We start from the raw sequence: 26183 nt of genomic DNA, 5'->3' as shown, positions 1-26183 counted from the left end.
TAACCAGAACATGCACCACTCTGGCAAGACAGTCCGCAGGCAGATAGGGTCTCAGCCTACGTACCAGATGGAGCTGGTAAACAGCTGCCCTGGACACATAGGCGCCGACTCCATGGGGCCTGAGGGGGCCCGAGCCCCCTCAAAAATTTGTTTGGGGGGGACTCAGCCCCCCCAATAATTTAAGAAAATTATTACCGTAAATTTCGCTCTATAACACGCAGATTTTTTCTCCTAAAAAGTAAGGGGAAATGTCTGTGCGTGTTATTGAGCGAATGTGTGGTCCCTGGAGCTGACTCCGGAGTGCAGGGGCAAAAATAGGCAAAAATCAGGCAAAAATAAGATCGGGCGGTTGGGCGGAGGGAAGCGGAAGCTGCTGCTTTCCTGCATTCTGCCTCAGGGTCTTACTGCCCACCCGCTTCTGTTGCTGCGTTTGCTCAAACTCAACAAAGAGCAGGGAATCCCCTGCCCTCCTGGCAAGCAGAGGGTTAAGGAAAGGATCGAGTCCTTCCTTCTAATTCTTTCATAGTCACACTGCGTGCTGGCTCCAGCCCACCACCTCCTCCTCTTTTTTTTTTTTTGCCTTCCTTTCCTCCCCCCCACCCCGTTAAACTCCTTCCCTGCATTCTTAGCCAGCTGCTTCTCCGCACACTTCTCTTGTGCTTCTTGTCCCTTCCGTGTTTTTCCTTCCCTCCCCATTTAAAACGTGGTGACAAAGCACGGATCCACATGGATCCTCAGGATTTTTGCATTGGGTCACCCCAAATTCACCATCAGATCACATAGCATGTCCATGGCTACATCTTGCACCAAAAAAATCACGCACCCACTGTTGCCTAGGGTCACAGTGGTGCAAAAACGTGGTTAGAAAGCACGGATCCACATGGATCCTCAGGATTTTTGCATTGGGTCACCCCAAATTCACCATCAGATCACATAGCATGTCCATGGCTACATCTTGCACCAAAAAAATCACGCACCCACTGTTGCCTAGGGTCACAGTGGTGCAAAAACGTGGTTACAAAGCACGGATCCACATGGATCCTCAGGATTTTTGCATTGGGCTACTCCAAACTCACTGTCAGATATTAAAAATCTTTATAAAATAGAGAATTAAATACATATAGAATGTTAAATTTTCAGTTTCGAAATATTAGTACTAGTTTAGTACTGTATTTCTATATTACTATAGTACTGTAATTGTTATTTTCAAATACTTAAATATTTTTAGGGTGTAAGACCCAATTAAAGCCCGTTATTTACATACAGTATTACAGTATTTACATACAGTATCAGGCATACTGTATTAACTTTATTAACTGTATTAAAGCATTAACTTTGAGATATTATTTTTATTTAATGAACCCTCAGCCTTATTCAAAGTAAGCTTAAATTAGCTATTTCACTTATTAATCAAAGTGCTATTACTGTGCGACAGCAATATTTTATGTTTTATTCTTTTAATGATAGTTTAGGATTTATTTAAATATCATTTCAGTCTTTTCAGAGCTATATATTCACTGCTCTGTAATAGTCTATAAGCATAATTGTTACTGTAAATTAAATTAGCTTTTTACGAAAATACCGTGCGTGTTTATGTTTTGTTTCTTTTTTCAAAGCCAAAAAGTGTTTCAGGCTTGTCGAGTTTCCCGGAGTGTGGAGTTATAGAGAGTCGAGTTTTCGGGGTTCTAATGTTGATCATATAACTCTAAAATACTTTTTAAAAACTTTAAAACTCACTAATTTTCATCTAAAATTTAGAAAACTTCCCGGGGCAGGACCCCGGTATGGGCCCCCCCAATATTTTTTATAAGTCGGCGCCCCTGCCTGGACACAGATTTGACCTGTGCCTCCATGGACAGCTGTGAGTCCAAAATGACTCCAGGCTGCGCACCTGGTCCTTCAGGGGCACAGGTACCCCATTCAGGACCAGGGAATCCTCCACACCTGCCCGCCTCCTGGCCCCCCAAAACAGTACTTCTGTCTTGTCCAGGGGCGCCGACTTATAAAAAATATTGGGGGGGCAGGGGCCCATACCGACTTATAAAAAATATTGGGGGGGCCCAAGACCTCCAAACCGCTGCTGCTGGGGGAAGGAAAGGGGCGAGCCCCGGGCTGCCCCGACCTTAAGTGAACCTGTGAGGGCAGCCGATTGGCTGCTGCCGTGGGCGGTGAATATTAATGAGCTAGGGGCCAGCCCCGCGAGATTGTTGATGGGTTGAGAGCCTGCAACCCCACCCCCTCTCTAGATCGGGAGTGGCTTTGTTTTAACTCATTACTGAATGTATTTTAAAAGGTAACTATCGTCAAACAAGGAAAATAAAAAACACCAACATAATTTTGTGATTTTACAAAGCATAATATAACTAATAATTTTCTTAAATTATTGGGGGGGCAGAGCCCCCCCAAACGAATTTTTGAGGGGGCTCGGGCCCCCTCAGGCCCCATGGAGTCGGCGCCTATGGTCTTGTCAGGATTCAACCTCAATCTGTTAGCCGCCATCCATCCCCCACCCGCCTCCAGACGGTAATGCAGCAGGAAAACCTCCCGGGGCAAGAGGCGGCCTTGCGCCCGCCCTCGCCCTGGCGCCTCGCCGGCCTTTCCCAGGGGCGGGCAGGAAGCAGCTGGGCAGCAGCGGAGCTCCTCCCGGGCCGGACGGGGAGGGGCTGTGAGGCGGGTGGCCGGAGGGCTCGGCTGCCCTGACCCACCCAGTCGCCCGTTCCCGCTTGGCCTCGCGCGCCCCTCGCGGAAAGACTTCCTCGGGAGTAAGCCCCACCCGCCGCCGCCGCCGGAGTTGCTGCGGGCGGGAGGAGGCGGCTTTCCCCTCGGCGGGGCGGGGCGCTGGGCGACCAGGAGGCGCCGTCGCTGCTGCTGCTGCTCCTCTTCGCTCCGGGAGCTGCTGCTGCTGCTCGGCGCCCAGAGGAGCGAGGGCGCGGCGGGTGGAGGCCGGGCGACCCGGGGCTGCTCCGAAGAGGCGGCTCTGCCGGGCGAGGTAACTCTTTGGCGTCGGGGAAAAAGGCTCAGCGCGTAATGTATGTCTCTTACTCAGCATATTTAGGAGCGGAGCCCGGCGCTTCTCAAGCCGCGCTGGCTGGATTTAGGAGAAGCCGCCTTAGCATCAATTCCCAGCGCGTCTTTTCGGGCGCCCTCTCCATTTCCCCTCCCTCATTGGATTCCCCTCTCCCAGCGCAGAACCAGAAAGTTGACATTTCTTCCATCTCGCCCTCGCCCTTGGTGGAAACCTCTCTTAGCCGGGTTGCTGTCTGAACAGGCAATTCTTCCCATTTCACGTTGAGCAAGAACTTTAAAAAGGTGCCTTTTCCAAAATCTTTGGCTCCGAGGCGGTTAGTTCATTTTGGCATGCAGAGCGAGCTGCTTATTTCTTGGCGGCCGGGAGGATAAACGGGGAAACCTTCCTTTCCCCCATTTCAGCTTTCCCCTGGCAGCGCCCGCTTCTGGCATTGAGAATTTGCCCTTGTTTTGGAAACTCTTTTGCAGGAGCCGCGCTTGGGCCACCAGCAGAAATGGAAGCTGCTGGCTGGAGCTCGGCCTCTGCGCCGCCTTTCTGCGCTTGGCTCCCGTGCGCAGCGAGCTGGCTCCGTGTCCTCGGAGGAATTCAAGAACTAAACCGGACAGCAGCTGCAAAGGCGGCTTTTGTAGCTTCCGTATCAGCATGGAAAACTTGGAACAGTGTCCGCTGAACTGTCCTTGTAAAAACAATCCTGCTTCTAACAACCTAATAATGTTCGGTGGATATTCTGAAACTTGCATAGGCTTCATATTTTCGGATTTGTTATTTTATCGGGTGTTAATACTTGTAATCTGCTCTCTGCATTTGAGACTGGCTATCCTAGAGGGAAAACTGGGTGTCAAATGAATTATTGTGCCCCTGGGATAACCAGACTCCAGTTTTTGCCCATAGTTATCTCTATGGAATCTTGTAAACAAGACTCCTTCCCTCTAGTTGCCACCTTGAGTAGCTAAGTGCTGGCAGGATTGGAGCCAGATCTGGGTGACTGAGAAGCAAGAGGCAGGCTTGGGTGAATCCTGAATCCTATGTGGAAGTATAAAACTTCTTTTTAAATCCCAAAGGGGCACCCCCACCCCAGAAAAATCCACTGACGACTGAGAATGCTTATGGTCTTCAGGGGCAACAAAATGTGTCATTTCTTTTGGGCAGGGGGCAGAGAAGGGAATTGCCCATTTTGAGCTCCTTATTGTGTCCTGGACAGCGGCGTAGCGTGGGTTATCAGCACCCGGGGCAAGGCAAGTAATTTGCGCCCCCTAACCTGGGGCAAGGCAAGTAATTTGCGCCCCCTAACCCGGGGCAAGGCAAGTACAGTAATTTACTCTCCCAAGCAGCAGCAGCAAGGCTTCTCTTTCCCCCGCGCTCTCCCAGAGCTGCCTCTTTTCTTTCCTTTTTTCCCTTTCTCCAAGGCTTTTCGCTTTCTCTCCTTAATTGATTCCCCCTCCACACCGCGGCGTTTCCTGGCTGCTTCCCCCCCCTTCCCCCCTCTCTCCTCCTCGCTCTGCTTGCCTTGCCCTGCCCTGCCTGAGGGCGCCCTGAGGAGACTCCACTCTCCTTTTTGACCAGGCGAGGTGGAAAAAAGGGGGGAAAGTCTCTTCCCGCCCCCTCGCCAGACTCCCTGCTCGGCTCGGCTCGGCTCACTACCCAGGCGGCCAGTGGAGAGAGAGCCGCAATTACCATAATGTTCCTCTCCCTCCGCTTCGCCAAGCTGTCAAAGCCCGGCAGCAGCGGCCACGGCAGCAGCAGGCGCAGCCAGACCCCCGCCAGCCAGCCAGCCCGCCCGCCCGCCCGGCTTCCTCTCCTTTTTTTGCCCGCGCTCGCTCGGCTTTGCTCTCCCCCTTCTGCGACCTCCTCGCCAAGCCGAGCGAGCGCGGGCTCTCTAACCCGTGGATTTTAGTAGGGGCAGAAAGCTGCTAGTGCGAGTGCGCCCCCCGCCCAAGTTGCGCCCGGTGCGGCCGGCACCCCTGGCACCCCCCACGCTACGCCACTGGTCCTGGATAGTACTATTCTTGTAGTCTAGCTGGAATCCTGAGCAAGAACACTCCTGATAGGATACTGCAGCATTTTTCTGTAGGTCCCTCTTGTGTTCCTTGATCGTCTTAACTGGCAGTAGAGGTTAGTCAAGTATTTTTAAAAGCATCAATCTAATCAATATATAATATTGATTATATAAGCCACTAGAAGCAATGCAATCATTAGATGGTTTGAGACTTGCAGTTAGCTAAATGCAACAAAATGTTTCAGTTTGGAGTGCATCTGCTCGGGGTTCTAGCTCCACACCTGGTGAACATGCTCAGTCCTATTGGCTGCTTTTGTTGCTGTTTTCTCTATGGCCAAGACACATTTATGCCTGGCTCAGTTTCCCCACTGATGTTTATGGACATTTATTTCTTCCTGACATTATTTAAAAACAGCTTCTCATTGTGAACCAGGCAGCTCCCTCTCCAGACAATTGATATAGCTATGGTTCTCCATGCTCGCATTTCAACTGCCCCATTTCATTTCCCTCACCACCCAGTTTACAGGCTGCTGCTTCTGGAAACGATGCCTTATGAGGAACGGCTAAGGGAGCTGGGCATGTTTAGCCTGGAGAAGAGGTGGTTAAGGGGTGATATGATAGCCATGTTCAAATATATAAAAGGATGTCACATAGAGGAGGGAGAAAGGTTGTTTTCTGCTGCTCCAGAGAAGCGGACACGGAGCAATGGTTCCAAACTACAAGAAAAAAGATTCCACCTAAACATTAGGAAGAACTTCCTGACAGTAAGAGCTGTTTGACAGTGGAATTTGCTGCCAAGGAGTGTGGTGGAGTCTCCTTCTTTGGAGGTCTTTAAGCAGAGGCTTGACAACCATATGTCAGGAGTGCTCTGATGGTGTTTCCTGCTTGGCAGGGGGTTGGACTCGATGGCCCTTGTGGTCTCTTCCAACTCTATGATTCTATGATTCTTCTTCTTTGTTTTCAACCTTCCATGCCACTGATCTGTTATGGGGCTATTTGGGGGATTCCTCTGTTAGGTTCCCCTTCTTTTTTTATCCCCTGCACAAAATGTTCACTGCCTGTAGTGTATTTGGTCAAGCAGCTGACAGGCATGCAAAGCCTCATAAGGAGGAGAGGGTGACTCCTAATTTCCTCTTCTTGCATGCAGATCCTTGTAAACAGATATCCGGTGGGTCAAAATCTCTCTGTGTTAGAACTTATTACACCTCCTGATACGAGCAGCAGTCAATGTTATGAGCTTCTTGCCGAGTAAAAACATGTACCTTGAATGAGAGCGAATGCTTAGAAAGATGATCCGGTGTAATATGACCCATATTTATTGAAGGAGGGGGGCCAGTTCAGGGCTCTTGTTTGAAGAAGAATTGAAGAAGTAGGGGGGGGGGACAATTTCCAGCATGATCCTATGCATGCTTCCTTGGTAAATTGGAATAGGATTGCCGCATTTCTCTATGAAATACATTTTGTAATTAGTTTGCTTTTCTCTCAAAAGATAAGCATTAGACCTTGATCATTTCCATATGCATTGCTATTTTATTATTTTCATGGTTAAAAAATTTAAAACAGTACACAATGGCTATAAACTTTCTCCAATCTCTGTTATTTCTAATCTGTAGCAGAAATGGATTCAAAACAAGATCCTGCTCCAGGCATCCATTACACTCAGCTTGGAAGATCCCAACTAAATGCAGCTGCTGGTGCAGAAGGACAAGGTGAGGGAAATCAGAAACCTTGATCGTCTTCTGGAGATTTAGTTCTTGTCTACTTAGTTCTACCTCAATTTGCCAAACAGGCAGAAAGGGATTGTTGAGATGAACAGGACGCATGAAGCGTGAAATGGATTGTACTTGCTGTGAAATAGGGTTTTGTCACTTTCTCAAGTACAGTGGTGCCTCACAAGACGAAAAGAATCCGTTCCGCGAGTCTCTTCGTCTAGCGGTTTTTTCGTCTTGTGAAGCAAGCCCATTGACGGATTAGCGCTATTAGCGGTTTAGCGGCTTTTAGCAGCTTATCGGATAAGCGGCTTAGCGGCTTAGAAAAAGGGGGGGGAGGAAAAAAACCCCCGCAGGAACTCGCAAGACATTTCCGTCTTGCGAAGCAAGCCCATAGGAAATTCGTTTTGCGAAGCACCTCCAAAACGGAAAACTCTTTCGTCTAGCGAGTTTTCTGTCTTGCGAGGCATTCGTCTTGCGGGGCACGACTGTAGTAGTAAGATTATCCTTGCACTCCCAAGACAGCGAGAAGCCTGGGAGGAGTGTGGCCACAGCATTGCTGAGGTGGTTGGAGTATATTTGTAGTTCAGGAGCACCTTTCCTGCTTGGAAGGAGGAAAGGCTGGTGGGGGGCTTCCTTGCCCAGCCAAAACACCCAAAGTGCCTTGGCCAAGCAGGAGCCAGCTGGACAGACCCTGCGCCACCGCTTTCCTGTGTCTGCCATGTGCACTTCAGCCTCATGGTGGCCAAACCAGCCTGGGGAGGGACAGGTTGACACAGGTTTGGGGTAGGCTACAAAGGCTAGTCAAAAATCTTGGACCTCATTAATATCATTGTTTCTCTTAAATATCCCCTCATAGTCTAATATCGAGGGTTTTTATCATGTTTCTTAGAATGGAAAAGTTGCTCTGAATTTGGGGTGTCAAGAGAGGCAGTGGTCCACCCCCCCAGAAGTATTCGTGCTCAGATTCCACTCACCCAAATGTCTCTCCCTGCCCTACAGAGCAGCCTGGGTGGCATGTGGCAAGACTACTGTGGTTTGCTGGTTCAAGTCCTGCTGAGGGAGACTGTACCCTTGGGGATCAGTATCTGGTCTGGTCGTCCTAATCCAATAGCTGTGGGGAAAGGTGACAAGCGTAGACCTGATCATCACAGGAGTCTCATTAAGGCTACTCTATTCTGAGATTGCTAAAATAATAAAATAATATTTAGCAAATGCCATTATTTAGTAAATATTTAATTAGTCTGGTTTTTTTTCTGGATGGCAACTGTTGAAAGCGTGGATCTTGGTCTAATATACTCTTCAGTGTCCATCAATGCAGGCATTTGATGTGCTTATAAAGTCTTCAAATTGTTTGAAAGTTTTGCTTGCATTGGGTCTTGCTAGAAAGGGGATAACTTAAAATTACTAAAAACGCATCTGGAGCGGCACAGAAGGGTCCTGTCAGATTCAACCAGTTACCTGATCTGCACCATGAACGACACTGGGTTAATCTTTAGACTGTTTGCTAGGTTTCAACCAGAGATTTGGGAAAGAAAGTTAGTTGGATGTAGAGTTGCCTCCTGCCAGATGGTTTATTTGTGAAAGAAGGAAAGAGTGCACCTGCACAAGACAATGAAGATTGACTCGTTCCTGTATTGTTGTTGTTTACTTATACAGTGGTACCTCTAGTTACAGACTCGATCTGTTCCGGGGCGCCGTTCATGCCCCAAAAAGTCAGTAACTAGAGTGCCGCTTCTGTGCACACGCGTGGCAGAATAGAGAGCTTCTGCACACGCGTGTGGGGTGAAACCCAGAAGTATACACTTCCAGGTTTGCTGCATTTGCAAGCCGAAAAGACGCAAAATGAACCTGACACAACACGAGGTATGACTGTATATTGATCAGGTGAATACATTGAAACAGGGCCCTGTCCTGGTTTCTGATCCATAATTGACTTCTGACTTCTGCTGAATGATTGAAACTAAGATCTTCACGTCAAATCTTACTATAGACTAACATGAACTTATCTCTACTCATAAACTCTTATCTTTAATACTGTAGCGAATTATTGTGTTATACATATCCTTATGAGTTTGAGTTTGTAATCTCTGTTTGAGTTTGTAATCTCTGTTTGAGTTTGTAATCCTTGTCAGAATACATACTTTTGAATGGATTAGTTTTTGTTACTATTGACTATTGATTTGTGAGTAGGGACCACTCCCACCATTGAAACTTATATTGGCCAGAGTTCTTGGTGTGCTTTTTTCTTGTATATTGATTAAGGCTGAAGATCTCTTTTCATGCTTAAAAATACTCTGTGTGTTGGATCCAGGGTTTCCCATCTGTAAACAAAATGCCTTCAGTTCATGGAAGGCCCCCAGATCCAGTGGGATTCCCTGCGGGGGGAGTGGAGGAAGTGATTTTTTCCACATTTCCCCTTTCCTGCCTGCCATCTTGCAACCTTTTGGAGCAGTTTTTCCTGGGGCTGCGGGGAGATGGATGAATTGCCTTCCCTCATCCTCCCTCCTCTGTGAACGGAATTGTGATGATTCCAAATCTGGATCAAACTCTATGTAAATGACTTTCATTGTTCTCTGAATAATTGGTGCCACATAAAAAAAAAATCAAATTATCCTTTGTAACATGTCTTTTTTATTTCATTCTTGTGAAGTGTCAAGTGATTTGGCCCTTTTATTCCTCCACCTACATATCTTAAATGTGCTTCTTATTACTGTCACTGAGGGCGTAGAAATGTCATCCCCATGGCACTTAGTGTGCCTGATAGCTTTTAGTTGAGGTGTGACTAACTCTCCAGTGATCACAGATGCTTGCGTAGCAATATCTCAGAATTCTTTCAGTGACTCTTGCTTCCGTGTAACACATTTAGAATGGGATTTTAAGGAGGATACTTTCCTCCTGACACAAACATAACAAAATCCCATTCTGTAGTGGGATGTTTGTCATTGCTGCTGAAAACTGAATACAGTGGTGCCTCGCAAGACGAAATTAATCCGTTCCGTGAGGCTCTTCGTATAGCGGTTTTTTCGTCTTGCGAAGCAAGCCCATTGACAGCTTAGCGCTATTAGCGGTTTAGCGGCTTTTAGCGGATCAGCTGATAAGCGGCTTAGCGGCTTAGGAAAAGGGGGGGAAAGGGGGGGAAAACCCGCAGGAACTCGCAAGACATTTCGTCTTGCGAAACAAGCCCATAGGGAAATTCGTTTTGCGAAGCACCTCCAAAACGGAAAACCCTTTCGTCTAGTGGGTTTTCCGTCTTGTGAGGCGTTTGTCATGCGGGGCACCACTGTATAAGATGTTAATAATACTGTGTCTCTCTTCGCTCTCAGTTTTGCTGACCAGTAGATACATCTACTTTGCTTATTGAATCTTTAGTTAAGTACAGTGGTGCCCCGCAAGACGAATGCCTCGCAAGACGAAAAACCCGCTAGACGAAAGGTTTTTCCATTTTTCGATGCGCTTCGCAAGACGAATTTCCCTATGGGCTTGCTTCGCAAGACGAAAACGTCTTGCAAGTTTTTTTGCTCCCCCCCCTTTTTCTAAGCCACTAAGCCGCTAAGCCTTTAATAGCCGCTAAGCCGCTAATAGCACTAAGCCGCTAAGCCGCTAATAGGGTTGCTTCGCAAGACGAAAAAACCGCTAGATGAAGAGACTCGCGGAACGGATTATTTTCGTCTTGCGAGGCACCACTGTAGCTTTCTTTTTTCTCATTTTCATAGTTACAGCAAAATCAGCTGCATTTCTTGTTTAGTCTAGTAAATAGCTAATCTCTTCATCATTTTTAGGGGGGAGAACACATTTATTGCATGTGCTGACTCCTACTTTGTAGAAGATTATTTATGTATTTGTTTATTTGAGGGATAATGCTGAAGGACATTGCCAAAAGCAGGTGGGATATGGAACAAGGACACTTTTGGGGCAGTTTCCTACTTCCTGATTAGAGAGAGACCTGAAGGAGCTGAGCAACAAAAAACACTTTTTTTTTAACCCCAGTTGGGATAAAATCATCATCATCATCATCATTTATTATTTATACCCTGCACATCTTGCTGGGTTTCCCCCGCCACTCTGGGCGGCTTCCAACAAAATATTAAAATACAGTGGTCTGATAAACATTAAAAGCTTCCCTAAACCGGGCTTCTAAAAGTCTGGTAGTTGTTCTTCTCTTTGACATCTGGTGGGAGGGAGTTCCACAGGGTGGGTGCCACTAGCGAGAAGGCCCTCTGCCTGGTTCCCTGTAACCTCACTTCTCGCAACGAGGGAACCGCCAGAAGGCCCTCGCAGCTGGACCTCAGTGTCCGGGCAGAATGATGGGGGGGGGGTGGAGCAACAACTCGGGGTTTTTTTTGAGTTTGAGCAAGTGGCTACTCCTCCTTCTAAGGCAGGCATGGGCAAACTCAGCCCTCCAGATGTTTTGGGACTACAATTCCCATCATCCCTGACCACTGGTCCTCTTACTAGGGACCATGGGAGTTGTTTAGGGAAGCTTTTAATGTTTGATGTATTACAGTATTTTAGTGGTTTTTTTGGAAGCCGCCCAGAGTGGCTGGGGAAGCCCAGCCAGATGGGTGGGGTATAAATAATATGATGTTGTTGTTGTTGTTGTCCCAAAACAAGTTTGCCCATGCCTGCTCTAAGGGTATCTCTAAATGGAGCAGTGCCCTGGATGGCCATGAAATTTTACAGTGTCCCCTGACACCTGTTTGCTGGTGGTAATGGAGCATGGCTCTCCTTCCACAGAACTGGCAGGCCCAAAAAGAATTTGAGGTAGTGTTGTTCTACTTAACTCTTGCAAATGGTATATCTGTCAAGGGTCTTTGGGAGGGGGGCCTGAAGGAAGTAGCAGTAGAACCTTGCACCCCCTTTATTCTGTGGTGGCCAGGCATCTTGACCATGCAAGAAATAAGCAAGTGCCCAGCATCTCAGATCTGTGGTGTGTCTACTGTGGGCTTTAGCAGGTGCCCATCATACTAACCCTGTTAACATTTGTTTGGGTACGAGTTGCAGTGGAAGCACAGACAATTCTAATCAGGATTTATCAAAGCTGTTTGATCAGTGTAGTTTAAGAATGGAATGGGACTTGATACGTAGGATGTGGCCTGGTCCCTCCATGTGTAGCAGGATATTCATTCAGCCACAGAACTCGCTTCGAGGAGTATAAATAGACTCAGAGAAGCAAAGAGTCTGTCCTTGTTAGATGAAATATCTACCAGTAATTCGAAAGCAGAAGCTTCTATGTTAATTGCAAAGGGCTTGAGGGCCCGAATAGCCAGTGCGATGAAGGCATGTCTGCCACTAATAATGAAAGCTTTGCACCTACTCTACTTCCCTGCTGTAACGCCTGCTGGAACCGAGGGATTTCCCTCCACTTTGTTGGTTGCTGCTGTTGGAGGCTGAGGAAATGCCCTCTTTCCAGCTGTTTCACCCCCTACTGTTTTTTCAAAAGCAGATTGATTTGCTTGGGAATTATAAACCACTGAGCCTTGGGCTTGCCGATCTGAAGGTTGGTGGTTCGAATCCCCGGGATGGAGTGAGCTCCCGTTGTTTGGTCCCTGCTCCTGCCAACCTAGCAGTTTGAAAGCACGTCAGAGTGCAAAGGTGGGAAGGTAAACGGCGTTTCTGTGTGCTGCTCTGGTTTCGCCAGAAGTGGCTTAGTCCTGCTGGCCACATGACCCGGAAAAACTGCGGACAAGCGTTGGCTCCCTCAGCCAGTAAAGCAAGATGAGCGCCGCAACCCCAGAGTCGTTTGCGACTGGACTTAACTGTCAGGGGTCCTTTACCTTTTTAATTAGATAATCTGTTTGAAAATAACTTCTGCATAAAAATGTGATAGTACTGCTTAGTTTTCGTGAAATTGTCAGAGCTGCTGCTAATAAGGGGACTAGCCATAGAATCAAGGGAGAAAAAGATGAGGACGTCTGATGGACTTGCTTCAGATTGAATGTGGAAGAAGAGTTTTTTCATCGTCCACTAAATTGCAGGAAGGTGTATTGCTTTTAAAGAGTTAAGAAGAAATACTGCTGCTGGTTTCTTTCCTTCCAAGAATTAAGAAGGTGACCTTTGTAAAGTATGTGCTTGTTTTGAAGACTGGCCGTGCATTTGCATGAGTCAGAGCTTTTTGAAAGGCCCATTTTCATGCTGAACATAAACTTATCATCCAAACAAAGATGGATTGCCTTCCAGAGGAGATGGAGGAAGAGAGAAAATGAAAATATACAAGCAGCTATGGTGGTCCTGAGACACAGTTTTTCAGCGCGTTGCACTGTTCTTACGAAAACAAACCATGGCGCTTTCTGGCCTAGAGAGGAAGTCGAAATCGTGACTCACTTGCTGCTGTTCCAGTGTAGCAGAGCTAGTACTATATCCACAGATCCACACCATCCGTTTAAAGCACTTAGACCACTTTAACAGTCATGGCTTCTCCCATAGGATCCTGGGGAGATTCTTAATGGTGCTGTCCGCACACAGCTAAAATTCCCAGCACCATTGACAAACTACAGCTTCCAGGATTCTGCATAAATCTTAAAGTGGCACAAGAGTATTTTAAATATGTCACAAGATATAGGACATAAATATACAATTTGAGGATTGGGAAAAGTTGTGGAAGGTGGATTTGAAATTTGCAGATTGTTCTCTCTTGAAAGAAAACTATATGAAAATGATCTATACATGGTATATCACACCAGTACAAACGGGGAAAATGTGCAATACCGGGTCAAATACATGTTGGAAATGGAAAGAAAAAGAAGGTACTTTGTACCATATGTGTTGGGAATTTAGAGAAGTTAAAAATTTTGGGAGATGATACATAACAAATTGAAAAAAAAATGTTTAAAATGACATTTGTAAAGAAACCAGAAGTGTTTTTGTTAGGGATTTTAGGACGAAACCTGCCAAGAAAAGCAACTAATCTATTTATGTATGCAACAATAGCGGCAAGAGTCTTGTTAGTACAAGGATGGAAGAATGAGGAAACCCCAACGAAGAACAATGGCAAGAAAAACCGATGAGTTATGCGGAGTTGGCAAAGTTGACATATAAATTACGTGAGAAGGACAATCGTGACTTCAAGGAAGAATGGGAACTTTTTACAAACTATCTAAAAAAAACAACAAAATGATTTTGACTCCTTGGCAGGTTTTGAATAAACAACCACAAATTAATTAGTAGAATATATAATAATAATAATAATAATAATAATAATAATAATAATAATAATTTTTTATTTATACCCCGCCCTCCCCAGCCAAGGCCGGGCTCAGAGCGGCTTACAAGCAATAATAAAAACAAGATGAATGATTACAACTTAAAAACAAAAATAAAATACAACATTAAAATAATGGAACATTAAAATATTAAAATGTAGCCTCATCGCAGGAGGAGAAGGAAAAGAAAGGGAAAAAAAAGAGAGGGAGGGAATCAAATTGGCTCCAAGCCAAAGGCCAGGCGGAACAACTCTGTCTTACAGGCCCTGCGGAAAGAAATCAGATCCTGCAGGGCCCTGGTCTCAGGAGACAGAGCGTTCCACCAGGCCGGGGCCAGTGCTGAAAAGGCCCTGGCTCTGGTTGAAGCCAATCTAACTTCCTTAGGGCCTGGGACCACTAGGGTGTTGCTATTTATGGACCTTGAGGCTCTCCGTGGGGCATACTGGGAGAGGCGGTCCCGTAGGTACGAGGGTCCTAGGCCGTGAAGGGCTTTAAAGGTCAAAAGCAGCACCTTAAATCTGACCCTGTACTCCACCGGGAGCCAGTGCAGCTTGAAAAGCACTGGGTGAATATGCTCCCATGGCAGAGACCCCGTGAGGATTCTGCACCCACAGCATTCTGCACCCGCTGGAGTTTCTGGGACAGCTTCAAGGGCAGCCCCGCATAGAGCGAATTACAGTAGTCAAGCCTGGAGATGACCGTCGCATGGATCACTGTGGCCAGGTCGGGGCGGGAAAGGTAAGGGACCAACTGCTTGATGCGGCGAAGGTGGAAAAATGTCGCCTTGGCTGTTGCTGCAACTTGCGCCTCCATGGAAAGAGAGGCATCAAGGATTACACCCAAACTCTTAACGGAAGGCAATGGCACTAATTGGGCCCCCGCAAGAGAAGGGAGTTGGTCCCTCATCCCCATGCCATCCCGACCTAGCCATAGGACCTCTGTCTTCGAAGGGTTTAGTTTCAATCGGCTCCCACGAAACCATCCAGCCACAGCTTCCAAACATCTGGTCAGTGTGTTCGGGGCTGAGTCAGAATGGCCATCCATCAGCAGATAGAGCTGAGTGTCATCAGCATATTGGTGACAGCCCAGCCCAAAGCTCCGGATAATCTGGGCAAGGGGGCGCATAAAAATGTTAAAAAGCATCTTATCTATATGACAGATAAGGCAAATATATGTACAATTTTTAACATGCAGAGAATAATACGTGCAAACAAATCAGAGTGGGGAGTTGAGGAAAGTCTTTAGAGGGTGGGAGTGGGAGGGAAGGGGGGGAATAAGGGGAGGGAAATGTAATTGGTTATTTTGATTAATAATTTGTTTCATTAAAATCGTTTAATAAAAATAAATATTTTTTAAAAAGAGTATTTTAAGTATGTGGTGTGCCTGTGACCAAGATCCGGTTTGGGTTAACTAATTTATTACTAATGCCAGGCGCAGCATCATTGTTTGTAAAGACTCGTTCTTGCAGCTGCAGATTTGACTTCCATTCCTGAAAAACTGAGTTTCAAGCGTCAGTGAGTACATGATCTGCTCAAGCAGTGCAGGTTGTAGATGGGCCCAACCTCAATGCTCCTTTAGTAAACGCAAGTCTTTTTTTGCCTGCCTTCTCTAGAGACTGTGATGGAGGAACCAGAGGAGCTCTTTGAAGAACTTCTGGAAAGAGCAAAAGCTGGGGAACCTAAAGCGCAAACAGAGGTAATTTTTCATGGTTGTCACTTTCCTGTATAGCTCTCTTTAAATAGTGCTGGATGCCCTTTTTCTAATTATAGTTTAAAGTCTTCCGCTGTAGTTGTAACTTCATAGGATTATAAATGGCGTTGCGCTGAATTTTCAGAGATTCCATTTTTACTACAGAAACTTGCAATTTGGAAAGATGTGAAACACAGGAGGGAAAGCATCCATTCCAGCTGTGGGGTAACACCAGTCTTTTCCCCCACTGCCCAGGTAAGGGCTGACCAGGACTTCATCCTGTCTTTGACTTAGAGCAACATACTTGGTCACCCTTACCCAGCTGTGTTACGTCAAACATAGGAATAGATGTCAGCCGTGTTCGTTTTGAAAGGAATCCTTGGTTCGCTGGTACTTTTCTTTCAATATGAAGTATGCTATGGAAGATGGCTGTTCGTAAGGAGAACCCTGATTTGGACGTAGAAGAGAATTGTAGGGTCATAGAGTTGTAGAGGTGGAAGAAACCCTATTTCATAGAATCATAGAGTTGGAAGAGACCACAAGGGCCATCGAGTCCAACCCCCTGCCAAGCAGGAAACACCATCAGAGCACTCCTGACATATGGTTGTCAAGCCTCTGCTTAAAGACCTCCAAAGAAGGAGACTCCACCACACTCCTTGGCAGCAAATTCCACTGTCAAACAGCTCTTACTGTCAGGAAGTTCTTCCTAATGTTTAGGTGGAATCTTCTTTCTTGTAGTTTGGATCCATTGCACCGTGTCCGCTTCTCTGGAGCAGCAGAAAACAACCTTTCTCCCTCCTCTATGTGACATCCTTTTATATATTTGAACATGGCTATCATATCACCCCTTAACCTCCTCTTCTCCAGGCTAAACATGCCCAGCTCCCTTAGCCGTTCCTCATAGGGCATCGTTTCCAGGCCTTTGACCATTTTGGTTGCCCTCCTCTGGACACGTTTCAGTTTGTCGGTGTCCTTGAACTTAAATTAAAACAAAAAAAAAATTATCTTTTTTCTATGTTTGTATAGGTGGGGAAGCATTACCTGAAGCTTGCAGAAGACCAGGATGAGGAGCTGAACAGTTGCAGTGGGGTGGAGTGGTTGATCCTTGCTGCCAAGCAGGGACGAAGGGAAGCTGTTAAACTGCTGAGGAGATGTTTAGCGGAAAGAAGAGGTATACATCCCTCCTGGTCCTTGACAATTAACACCTCCATTGTGAATTTCAAGAGACTTCTGTTGAGCTTCCTCAAGGATAAGCATGTTAGAAAAATCTCAAGATTTATTTTTATTCTATTTATTTTTATAATATTTATCCTGTCTGCTACGATCCTCCTTGCTAGGTGGAATCTACACACAGATTTTAAAAATGCTGTGAAAATGCTTTTTAAAAAAAGGTTTTGTAAAATATATTGAATTTGCCATAGCTCACCATTGCCATCTAATGTCACATTTGTATATTGCACTTTACAACACACTTAAAACGTTTTATTTGCAGCTGTATAGCTGAGTCTCTAGTCCCTGTTTAGCGGTCTAGCAGCTTTGTTTTGAACTTGTTGGAGCATGTGGGCTTTCATCAAAGGCAAAACCCAGCAAGAATGCACTGCAGCCGTCTGAGCCTGCAAATTACTAGACAGAGTTTGAGTAACTGAGGTTATGCAGTCTTTGTTCAGGAAAGCTCACAGTTAGTATATTAGCCTTGGCTAACAAAGGGCAATCCATAACACTGAAGCCACTTGATCCTTTAGCAACAGTTATAGATCCATGAGCTTTCCCAAGCTGCACACCCCATGGTTATGGTTGGAGTGAAGCCATTTGCACAAGTCATTGAACAACATATTCCTGAATAGACGAACCACCCTCCTTCAGCACCCTTTTGGCCTTCTTCTAGTCCAGGGGAAAATGTGTGTGGCTGGTGGCTTGGTTGGCTACATTTTTGTTCTTTGTGAGCAGCCACTAACAAGGGGAAGACGAGATTCTTCTATTCCAAGAATCTGCAGTTTTGTATACACTTTAAAGGCCAGATAAGCAGCATGCAGAGGAATACTTAGTATTTACCAACAGAAAGGAAATAATTAGGTTTTTTTTTAATGGCATAAGGTTGAAGAAGGGTTTTTGGTCTTGGCTACAATGAGAACCAGAAAGTGCATGTGATTTTTGCACTTCCATTTGCCTAGCTCTCATGATCAGACTTGGCATCAACCCCATGTCATGAAAAGGCAAAATTCACTTCTCTACTCATCAACAAAACTCTTTTGGGTATGTAATTCATTAAGAAGAGTCTTTGTTCCAAAGGGTATGTAGAGATGACTTCTGTAAAATGCAGTGTGAATTAAGGAAATGTCTACTTACTTTAGCTATATAAGATGCGAATTTAAAGTCTATATGAGTAACCTAACTCTGGTTTGAAATGTGAGTTAGTTTTTGCAAGCACTTTGATATCTTTTGAAGTGACAAATTATTAAAAGGTGTCAACTCTTCCCTCAGCCTAGAAGGTGGGATAATCGTACCCAATTCATTTTTTTCTTTACTTGAGGCATCACTTCAGAGAATGAACAAGAAGTGAAGAAATTATCATCAGAGACTGATTTAGAAAGAGCCGTGAGAAAGGCTGCGTTAGTCATGTACTGGAAACTAAACCCAAAGAAGAAAAAGCAGTTGGCTGTTTCAGAACTATTAGAAAACGTTGGCCAAGTTGACAGTGAAGGTTTGTATCCAATATAATATAAAAGATGTACTGAACATGAATAATTCTTCCAAAATTAGAATGGTGTAATTAAACCTTTGCTGTAGGGAAAATTGCTTAAGAGAAAAAAATGTTGCAGTGATAGTCATAGGTATTATTTCATTAAAACATGCAAGCGAAAGAGCACATACACTCCACTGTGCTTTCTGAGAATGTAAAGTGTCTGGAAACAATAGTACCTTATCTATTATGGCCACAAGAAACAGTCTTTAAACTGAGTGAGTCCATGATCCATCTAGCCTAGTATTTTTGCCCCGTCTGGCGGACTCCTCCAGATTCTCAAGAGAAAGGTCCTTCCCAGTCCTATTTTCCAAGAACTGGAGATGCCCAGGAATCATAAGAATTAGTTGATTGATCTGTTAGGTAAATTACATATTCTTTTTCATTAATTGGGATATTAAAAAAAAACACTTTTATTTTTAACCCAAACCCTTATAAAACTGCAGGTAGCATGCTTAGGCACAGTATTTTATTTCTGATGTCTTACTGTAATATAAAGTGGCCCTCAAAGTTTAAGTGACAGTCTTTAGTTTTTCACACTATCTTCTCTCTCTTTGATTTCTCAAAAATTGCTCCTTCCTATGGCAAATAGGTTTCCATTTAAACAAGAGGCATTTTGGATAATTAATCAACTTTACATTCTAATCCATTGAAAGCTGTTGATTGAATCCCTGTAGAATCAGCCTTTACATTGCTTTTTTAAAACATGGGGGCCACAGCTATTTTGAAACAGCAGATTGCTATGCTACACAATTAACTGATGCAGTATGTATATCTTTTGGGTGAGTTTCTCTTTCTTTGAATTTTCCCACTGATGCTGTGTGAAATACCTTGAACAAACAGGTGGTGAGGAACAGACTGGTGGCCCAGTTCCAAAAGCCGTACAGAAGCAAAGAAGGATGCTGGAACGGCTGGTGAGCAGCGAATGTAAGGAAGCATTTCTTCTGTTAAAATTGGATCTTATACACGGTTCAGGCTAATTCTTTTATCAGTTACCTTGTGAGAAAGATGTTGGAGATCATGTCCTCAGAATGTTTTCAGTTGGGCTCAGGATGCGGTTTTCTAACGGTTGCCCTTCAGTGTCCTGCTGCGCTGCTCCAAATTGTTTTCCTTCACGTTTGAGTCTTTTCCAAAGAGGGGAAGCACACTTCCCATAAAGAGCCAGCAATGTTCAGCGGGTGGGGTGGGGGGACTTTGTTGGGGGAATTGGTGCACGGTTGCTGGGTGACCTTTGACCATTCACACTCTCCTCCTCCTCCTCCTCCTCCTCATCATCATCATCATTGCATTGGCATGGCATCATTCACAAAGGGAAGAAAAAGAAAAGCAACAATAACCACCAAAACCATAAAAAACACCACACACTGCAAATACAATAAAGCACGATCACGTCTCCTAGAAGTTATTTGTTGCATACGATAGAATAGCAGGGGGATCTCAGGTAGAATATGCCAGCTTAAATGTTCGAATCACCTCCATCATAACCTTACCTCTCAGGGTTCTTATGGGGGAAACCTCAGATGCTTTGCTTCTTGAAGGAAGGGCAGAAGGGAGAGGGGGCCTTGTGCCCATGCATTGAGGCATAGAATGGGCAAATAGCTTCTTTTGAGTATCTGAATTGGCCTGCCACTCAGGGGGTTGCTAAAGCAAGGTATATCATGTTCATTGAGCAGGGCAAGGTGCCCTTTTCCAGCCGTTTAAGGGTTTGTATAATCATCGGGGCCCACCAATAGGATCCTTAAGCCTCTGGGAAAGGGCCACCTTCCGCCCCCCCCCCACCTTAAAGGGGGAGATGAACCTTTTCTCTTAGCCTTTTTTATTCCAAGTGTCAAGACAGCTGTTGCTCAATATTTTCCACCATAACTGTTAAGTTTGAAGTTACAATTCTTTTTCTTTTTTCATAAAGTCATTATTCCTAAACTTAGTTTTATAGATTCTCCCAATTTGCCTGACAAGAAAGGCATAATTACTAGTCTGAAACTTCCTTGGATTATCACTTGGATCCTAAATGTAAACAACAAGAAAAAAAACAGACAAGAGCTAAAAAGACTAAGATCCTGTTTATTTCACAGGATGTTTAAAGGGCTAGTTCATTCAAAGTTCCTGAAATCCACTTTTTAAAAATAAAGGCATAGCAGTATTTTAATTATCTGTTTGAAACTTGGGAGTCACGGGCTCATCTTCATTTAGTTTAGTCATTGGCCATGATGACTGGGACTGATGGAAGCTGGAGTCCAAGATCTGGAGGACCACAGCTTCCCCATCTTTGGTTGATGAGTTCAGCAGTTCAGGCCCATCGTTCAGGATTTGCATTTACTGGTGTATGTGACTGGCTGGCTTTGCAGAGTTTCATTTTGCTCTTCATCCTTCGATCGGCATGATAATTCTGAATATTTTCTAGAATTTTATTTCCTCCACAGGCCCCTGCAGCAGTCATACAGTTGAATAGGCTTAAAGTTGCATAGTTAAGGACATAATAATCTTGAACTCATGACTTAAATGGGAGAGTCCAAAGGAAGAGAGTTTTGCCATGTTTAAAATGTTGATATCGGAACCAACTTTAAATCTCGTCTTGTTGGTTTATATGTGTTGTCACTGCTTAATAATCCACCGTTAACCATTTTCTCTCAAGGAAAAAAAAATGTTTTAGTAATGCATTTTGCCTTTACAACTTTCAGCTAAGAATTATATTGCCTTGGATGACTTTGTTGAAATTACCAAAAAGTATGCAAAAGGCATCATCCCAACCAACCTTCTGGTGCAGGATGACGATGACGATGAACTGGCAGGAAAGAGTCCAGAAGACCTTCCTCTTCGACTCAAGGTGAAATTTTGTTTAAGAATAAGTGAGGAGGGCCAAGGTTCTGAAGTGTGAGAATTGAATGTAGCCTCATTTTTTCCTTTCCTTTCAATTGCTCTGTGTGTGCGCGCGTGTGCATGCATCCTTCCCCAGTCACAACTCTCATTGCAGGATACTTATTGTAAGAGGCTTTAACAGGTCCATTTCACACTCTTCATTCTCCTTTTGAAGAGGTTGCTTTTCTACTGGCAGCCAAAATTCTGTGTCTCATCTGTTTCTGGCTATAGACTTAATTGTTAAACTCATATAATCTGCCTGACCTCTGGTTTCTTTACACTCTCTTTTTCTCTATATAGACTCTCTACCCCCTGTTCCTTGTCAGGCATTTGGGGGTTGGGTTTTTAAAAATTCCTTTAATTTGCAAACCTCTGCATATGTGGGGAGCCCCCCCCTTCCCCAGTGTGTAGAACCCAGGTTGCCTCTGCAAAAATATATTTTTTTAAAAGGACTCATTTCACTTCCATCTTGTATGTACTTGGATCACCTGAGTTCACTATTTCAATGGGATGAAATGGTGACAGGTTTTGTAATGTCTGTGGGCACTAGTTGGAGAGCCCAACACAATGGCTACCACAATCAGCTTGTTCGTTAAAAAGAAGAAGAAACTTCTGAAACAGCTGATCAGGTTTGGCTTGATTGTCCATTCTGTCCAGGGTACGTGGGGTGATACGTAATGCTACAAAAGAGTTGTTGCGTGAACTGCATTTTCTTTCTTTCCAGGTGATAAAGTTTCCACTTCATGCCATTATGGAAATCAAAGAGCACCTTATAGATCTTGCATCTAAAGCAGGAATGCATTGGCTGTCCACTATTATCCCAACACACCACTTCAATGCTCTCATATTCTTCTTCATCATCAGTAACCTGACCATTGACTTCTTTGCATTTTTTATCCCACTAGTTATCTTCTATCTGTCCTTCATTTCCATGGTGATTTGCACCCTGAAAGTCTTTCAAGATAGCAAAGCTTGGGAAAACTTCCGCACCCTCACTGACTTGCTCCTTCGCTTTGAACCCAACCTAGATGTCGAGGAAGCGGAAGTGAATTTTGGCTGGAACCACTTAGAGCCCTACCTGTACTTCCTCCTCTCGGTGTTCTTTGTCATTTTCTCCTTCCCTGTAGCTAGTAAGGACTGGATCCCCTGCTCAGAGTTGGCCACTATCTCTGTTTTCTTCATGGTGACAAGTTACATGAGTTTGGGCGCAAGCGCCGAGCCCTACACACGAAGAGCGTTACTCACGGAGGTCGCAGCAGGTTCCCTCTCCTTATTGCCGGTTATACCTGTTCATTTGGGCCATTTGAAGCTCTTGGGGAAAACCTTTTACAGCATTCCTGTTGGCCACTTCTTTGTCCTGAATGTGAGCGTTCCTTGCCTTCTGTTTTTGTATTTGTTTTATCTCTTCTTCAGAATGGCACAGATGAGGAATTTCAAAGGCACCTATTGCTACCTGGTTCCTTATTTAGTGTGTTTCATGTGGTGTGAACTGTCAGTGGTGATTTTGAAAGAATCCTCTGGCATTGGGCTAATTCGTGCCTCCGTTGGCTACTTCCTTTTCCTCTTTGCCCTTCCTGTTCTCATGGTAGGTGTTGCACTGATGTGCCTCGTCCACTTCATAAAATGGTTCATAACATTAGAGCTCATGAAGATTGTGGTGACTCTTCTGTTATGTGCTGTTCCGTTGCTTTTCCGATGGTGGACAAAGGCCAGCATCTCTCTGGTTGAAATTGTGAAATCCCTAACAAAGAGTTCTATAGTTAAGCTTATTTTGGTGTGGATTACCGCCATAGTGTTGTTCTGTTGGTTTTATGTGTACCGCTCAGAGGGGATGAAGGTGTATAACTCTACCTTGACGTGGAATCAGTATGGGTTCTTGTGTGGTCCCCGGGCTTGGAAGGAAACTAACATGGCCCGCACCCAAATCTTATGTAGTCATCTGGAGGGCCATAGAGTGACTTGGACGGGAAGGTTCAAATACGTGAGAGTTACTGACATCGACAATAGTGCAGAATCAGCAGTAAACATGCTTCCTTTTTTCATTGGTGACTGGTTGAGATGCTTGTACGGTGAAACATATCCAGCATGTGATCCCCAAAATGTAACCCTGGAAGAGGAAGAACTCTGTCGTCTAAAGTATCTGACGAAACACGACTGCCACATGAAAAGGTTTGACCGCTATAAATTTGAAATTACGGTAGGCATGCCTTTCAATGGAAGCAAGGTTATGGAAGAGGATGATGTAACCAAAGATATTGTGCTGAAGGCAAGCAACGAGTTTAAGAAAGTGTTACTGAACTTGAGGCAAGGAAGTGTCATTGAGTTCAGTACCATCCTGGAAGGCCGTCTTGGCAGCAAATGGCCTGTATTTGAGCTGAAAGCCATTTCTTGCTTGAATTGCATGTCTAAACTTTCTCCTGCAGGAAGGCATGTGAAACTAGAGCATGACTGGCGAAGCACTGTCCAGAAAGCTCTCAGATTTGCCTTTGATTTTTTCTTCTCCCCATTTTTGTCAGTTGCATGCTGAATTTTTATTGTCATATCTGCACAACCAAAGATTTGGCTTAAAAACAAGTTATAAAAATGTTTCAAAGGAATGAAATTAGTTTTGAGTACAATGCACAATGCCATCTTAGTAATTGCTGTGCTGGACATGTCTATATGTGAAAAACATTATTTGCCTATTAAAAGCATGAACAGTGTTTCCTACAAGAGCTGATTTTTAACATCAGGCAGATATTAAAAGCACTTTATTTAGATAATTCACTCTTCCACTCTCCTATACTTAAAGCTGACTTCATGGGTGACAACTGTCTAGTGCCAGTTATGTAGTGATTCATACAAAAATATTAACTGTGCTATGAGATAGAAATTGTGTATTCGGTGTTGGAGAATGACAGACTTTTAAATCAGTCATCAGTTTTGCTGAAAGTATTCTTGAACAGGAAAGAAAAGTACTTTGTGTGATCATAGTGGAAAGTCTGAATGGCTAATGTGTGGGAATCTGCACTGAAGGTGGAAATGGACATCTGGCTAATGGTCTGTATATATGAATACAAACACAAAATTAAACAAGGATTCAAAATCTGCATTGTAAAGATTTGTAGTCTTATTTGAATACGCTTTTGTCTCACACAACTACCTACTGTTCTAGATTTTACACCACTTTTCACTTAATAAGTGCAGTATCCCAGACTATGTTCAATAATGGACCACTATAGAGGCCTGCACCCCTCCCTCCTTAACGCCTTCAAGTATGAAATAACGGGTACTTCCCTCCTGCTCTGTGTGAACTTCTTGAATATGCCAAAAGGAAATCCACAATTAGAGGGCAACTCCACAGATTTGGGTAGCAGTGTGGCCTCGCCCAGCATTTTAAGTTGTGCTTCAAGAAATATGGCGCCCGTCCTTTACTCAAATCATTTCTGCTGCCACTTTCCAAGTAAAGGGTTGGGGGGTGTTCTTTCGGCCGGTGGGGACAGATGAGAGGAAGCTGGTGGAGAGCATAATTATTAAATTTGGAAGTGTCTTGCGTGTGTGAGTGCAACTTCTTTGCTCCTCACATACTTCTGAATAGAATAGGGTTGATCTTGTTGTTAAATGTACATTTCAAGTGCTTTGAGAACAATAATTGAATCAAAGGTGCAATTATTTGATTTAAAGGAGCAACTGCTGGAGTAGAATTAAGCACAGCTCAGCTTTTTAAAGAAAGTGTTTATTGAAAAAGCCAGTATCAACATATTTATATATATGTTCCAACAACAGTCAGCTAATTTGTGCAACACAAGAATACAGCCATGAAGCTTTCCAACTAACTGGATTTACCAACTGTATCATTATTTACCTTCTTAAGTTCAAAACCAAAGCAAAAAGATGTTCTTCATGGATTTGGAATGAGTGACATTCATTGCTTACATTCACAAAATTAGATTATAATGGTGATATCGGAGACCCAGATAGATCACTACTGTCTTGAGTTTAGTTCCTCCTTTTTAACGGAAAACTTTGTATTAATGTGGCCTGAAAACCCATTTTATGTAGTTAGAAAGATATTATATAATCCCTGCATAAACCAGTTTGGTAGTTGATGAATAAGATAATAGAATTGAAACTGGGGGAGTGTGAAGAACAATTGCATCATTGGTTACTGCCAGACAGTGCCCCCGCCACCCCCCCCCAAAATACAATTTTTAGACATAAAATTCCAGTGTGCAGTTATCATTTTTTAAATTACTCTGATTAATGAATAAAGCCAAAAGGGTTTTTTTTGTTAAAAAAAGAAAAATGGTTATTTGGCTTTAACAAGAATTCTATACAATATTCATATTCCTAAAAGTTTTTACAAGAAGACTGGATTGTTCAAATTTCAATTAGAATACAGTGTACATAAATACTGCCAGTGTCTCGTAGAGTATGCAGTAGCTTTATAAACAAACATTCATTCTCAGGTAAAATTACTGTATACATTTCATACTGTATGTGGATTATTGGAGTTGATGCTTCTGTACACAATGTCCAGCATCAAGAAAATGGCAGGTGTCCTTCATTTCATGTAGTGTTAACAAAGCTTCTGATTAAAATCATGGTGTCACAGAATCCGTTTGGATTCACTTTTCCCCCCTTCTCTTTCCCCGCCCCCCTCCAAATCAAAGTGCAAAGGCATGCAAGTTTCTTTATGACGCCCTCCTCTCATTTATCGAAAGGTCTATGCAGAATAGTGCAAAATTAATTAACAGCAGAGGGATCTTGAGAAAGGCAGCCTGGCCAGTTAGGTGATTGTGCTTTCCTCCATTTCAGTCAGGCCAAGAAATAACTTGGAGATGGTTGACATGAGACAACTCACTCTTGCAGGTCTCATTGAGCATGCTGCAAGTTTTTTTAAATCTCTACATTTCGTGTCCAAGGGGCTAGCATTGCCAACAGTGAGTTCTGGTCAGAAGAGCCGAGTTCTGACTGAAGAGTG

At 44.2% G+C, this 26183-nt stretch overlaps 1 protein-coding gene across 4 annotated transcripts; it reads left to right on the top strand.

The window, feature by feature from the left end:
• Positions 1–2879: 2879 nt before the first annotated feature.
• On the top strand, positions 2880–24318 carry WFS1 (wolframin ER transmembrane glycoprotein). 4 transcript variants are annotated; one of them, XM_081876232.1, is made up of 8 exons: positions 2880–2989; positions 6638–6733; positions 15548–15630; positions 16651–16795; positions 18155–18325; positions 19208–19291; positions 21043–21188; positions 21945–24318. In XM_081876232.1, the coding sequence occupies exons 2-8, from the start codon at positions 6643–6645 to the stop codon at positions 23745–23747; spliced, it is 2523 nt and encodes an 840-aa protein (XP_081732358.1). In that variant the 5' UTR covers positions 2880–2989; positions 6638–6642; the 3' UTR covers positions 23748–24318. The 4 variants fall into 4 exon arrangements, with proteins under 4 accessions (XP_081732358.1, XP_081732360.1, XP_081732359.1 ...); XM_081876234.1 differs by having other exon boundaries at positions 2896–2989; positions 6641–6733; XM_081876233.1 differs by having other exon boundaries at positions 2929–3029.
• Positions 24319–26183: the final 1865 nt, after the last annotated feature.

The sequence above is a fragment of the Podarcis erhardii genome (genome assembly GCF_964252035.2).
Source record: "Podarcis erhardii genome assembly, chromosome: 9".
Lineage (NCBI taxonomy): Eukaryota > Metazoa > Chordata > Lepidosauria > Squamata > Lacertidae > Podarcis > Podarcis erhardii.
This window is presented reverse-complemented; position numbering and strand designations above follow the sequence as displayed.

What these genes read in the sequence shown, in the direction of transcription:
- WFS1 (XM_081876232.1), top strand. Translation starts at nt 6,643, where the DNA reads ATGGATTCAAAACAAGATCCTGCTCCAGGCATCCATTACACTCAGCTT. An exon ending in AACCTAAAGCGCAAACAGAG is followed by an intron (nt 15,631 to 16,650) that starts GTAATTTTTCAT and finishes ATGTTTGTATAG; the next exon opens with GTGGGGAAGCATTACCTGAA. An exon ending in ATGTTTAGCGGAAAGAAGAG is followed by an intron (nt 16,796 to 18,154) that starts GTATACATCCCT and finishes TCTTTACTTGAG; the next exon opens with GCATCACTTCAGAGAATGAA.